This window comes from Oenanthe melanoleuca, chromosome Z, assembly GCF_029582105.1.
Source record: "Oenanthe melanoleuca isolate GR-GAL-2019-014 chromosome Z, OMel1.0, whole genome shotgun sequence".
Classification (NCBI taxonomy): Eukaryota; Metazoa; Chordata; class Aves; order Passeriformes; family Muscicapidae; genus Oenanthe; species Oenanthe melanoleuca.
The window spans coordinates 18,381,726-18,384,346 of record NC_079362.1 but is presented as its reverse complement, the minus strand read 5'-3'; the positions used below and the strand labels follow the sequence as shown (position 1 = coordinate 18,384,346).

The window sequence follows — 2,621 nt, the reverse complement described above, 5'->3', positions numbered from 1 at the left end:
GAGCAAAACATTCCCTTCAGCTTCTCCTTGAAGCGGGGACACAACCACAGGGAGAGTCTCACCCAGGGCTGGCCACCAGCACCCAGGATCTCCAAATCCCAGCACTGCCCAGGAAAAGGCAGTGACAGGAGGAGGCATCATCCAGCCACAGGCAGTCCATGCTGACAGGTCCCACCACTCCTCTCCTCACAGAAAACCTTGGCAAGGTGTCAGGAGCAGGGATGACACACAGGGCCATGGAACATAATGCAGATGGACAAGGGAGAGCAAAATGGAAATGTAGAAGTTGAAAATGAGAAAATATTTTCTTCTTTCTCCAGACAACATACACTGGTGGGGACATGCACTGGTCACCTGCTGATAGAGGGTGACATCAGCGAGAGGCAGATTGTGACATCAGCAAGTGTGGGATTGTGACATCTCACCCCTCACTGCTTAAATACAGCCGTGGGCAGAGCTGGGCCCAGTCTGGATCTGGCCTGAGCTCCTACTGAGCATGACTGCAAGGTATGGAGGATCGAGCCAGGTTTGTCTGGTGCTGAGTGGTGCCTGTTCTTGGCAGGTCCCAGTGCCAGTCCCAGACCAACCAGCAGGGTTTCCCCAGCCCTGTCTGGCTGAGGCAGCCAGGCACTGCAGGTGTTTGCAGCACTGAGGGTGAGCTGTGCAGAAAAACATCCTCCCAGGGTGGCCCTGGAGCTCAGGAGGCTGGGGAGTGTCCTTCTCCAGCAGCCTGGCCATTCCATCCTCCTTCTCCTGCAGGTTGTGACACCAGCACTGAGAGCAGCTCCTGATCCTCAGCTCTCCCCATGTGCTGCAGAGGCCAAATATGACTGCAGAGATAGGTGGCAACTGTGCCATCTGCCAGGACACCTGGGATGATGTGGCTTCTGCTCTGCCCTGTGGCCACAAGTTCTGCCAGGTCTGCATCCTGCAGTGGGCACAGATAAATCCTGTGTGCCCACTCTGCAGAAGAACGATAGACACTGTCAGCTTTTCTGACCACACAGACAAGTCTCTGGAGATTGTCATCCCAGCCCCTGAGCAGCTGCCAGCAGCCACGAGCCAGGCACGGAGAGCTCCCGGTGGCCAGGATGAGAACAGCCCTCATCCCCCTGTGCTGCCCCATCCCTCTTCTCCTCAGGAGACACTACCCCGAGCTGTTGGTGGTGTCCTGCCTGAGGTCTGGGCACGACTTTTCCGTCGACAACGGGAACTTCTGGACCCTGTGCGGACTTGGCTGCGCCAAAGGACAGAGTCCGTGTGTGGGGAGCTGTGGTGGCTGGCAGAGAGCTGCATCCTGTACATGCTCTGTGTGTATGGGCCACACCAGGAGATCATGATTGAGGGTTTGCAGAGTGTCCTGGAGGAGCACACAGTGCCACTGATCCAGGACACCATCGACATCGTTGTGAGACACTGCAGCTCGGGGGCCCAGAGGCTGCTGCGCTCCAGTGCTGCTGCAGATGGGAATGACAGCCCAGCAGCCAGCAGCAGCTCCAGCTCCAGCTCCAGCTCCAGCTCCAGCTCCAGCCCCAGCTCCAGCCCCAACAACCTGAGCTCCAGCTCCTCCAGCTCTCAGATGGGGACTCCAGCCAGCAGTAGCAGCCCTGCAGTCTCCATGGAGGAGGAGGAAGCCGCCACAGGAGCCGCTGCCCAGCCCAGGGGGCACAGCCACCCCCCAAGTGTCTCCATGTCCGCAGGGCAGGACCAGCCCCAGCAGGAGCCAGAGCAGGACGTGATGTTGGCAGGTTCATCTGCCCAGAGCACCAGGCCCAGATCTCCTGGTCCTCAGCATCCCCCAAAGAAAAGGGCCCCTGAGCCCCAGGACTCTCCCCCCACCTGCAAGAGATGCCCCTGCCAACAGAACTAAAGGGCCCTTGCAACCCTTTATTTAGGAAAAAATAAAGAAATTGTTATTTCCCTCACACAGTCCCTGGGCACTGCTTCCTCAGCCTTCTGGTGCCTTTGCCCTTGTGCCCCACCATGGCTGGCCCCCATGTGCTGAGGGGTGCTGCCACAGGCCCAGGGCCATGCAGGCCGCACCTTTTCCACAGGAAATCTGCTGCAGCCGAGCACCTGCAGGGCAGCAGATGCCAAAGGCAAAGTGAGCAGTGGGGGTAGCTGGTCTCGACACAGAGTGATTTAGGAGTGCTCCACTCTGGATCTCTCTGCATGCTGTGGAGCAGGGATCAGAGACAGGGCCAAGGACATGTGATGCAGGTGTCTGAGGGAGAATATCATGGAGAAGTAGAAACTGAAACTAGGAAACAGTATTTCCTTTTTTCTCCTGACAACATGTGCCTGCAGGGATGGAAGGCCTACTGTGTGATCACAGTGTTGAGAAGTCTGGAGTGCAGATGGTGACACCACTGAGCACTGGATTGTGACCTCACATCCCTCACTGCTTATCCTGGGGTTCCAAGGACTTGGAATGCCTTTTGTGTTGTCACTGGGGGTGGAGGCTGGTGTCAGAGAGCAGTGGCCTGTGACATCACAGGGGGATGGATTGTGACATTGTGCCCCTCACTGCTTCCATTCAGACACTGGCCCTGCTCCAGCCTGAACTCTACTGAGCGAGGCTGCAAGGCCCAGAGGATCCAGGCAGCCAAGCTCTGGTGCTG

The 2,621-nt window shown here is 57.6% G+C and overlaps 1 protein-coding gene across 3 annotated transcripts; it reads left to right on the top strand.

Annotated features, from left to right (window-relative positions):
* The first annotated feature begins 465 nt into the window (after positions 1-465).
* On the top strand, positions 466-1,930 carry LOC130265599 (pinin-like). 3 transcript variants are annotated; one of them, XM_056514776.1, is made up of 2 exons: positions 466-507; positions 760-1,930. In XM_056514776.1, exon 2 carries the CDS (start codon positions 827-829, stop codon positions 1,868-1,870), a length of 1,044 nt encoding a protein of 347 aa, XP_056370751.1. In that variant the 5' UTR covers positions 466-507; positions 760-826; the 3' UTR covers positions 1,871-1,930. The 3 variants fall into 3 exon arrangements, with proteins under 3 accessions (XP_056370751.1, XP_056370753.1, XP_056370752.1); XM_056514778.1 differs by having other exon boundaries at positions 818-1,924; XM_056514777.1 differs by having other exon boundaries at positions 466-654; positions 760-1,924.
* Positions 1,931-2,621: the final 691 nt, after the last annotated feature.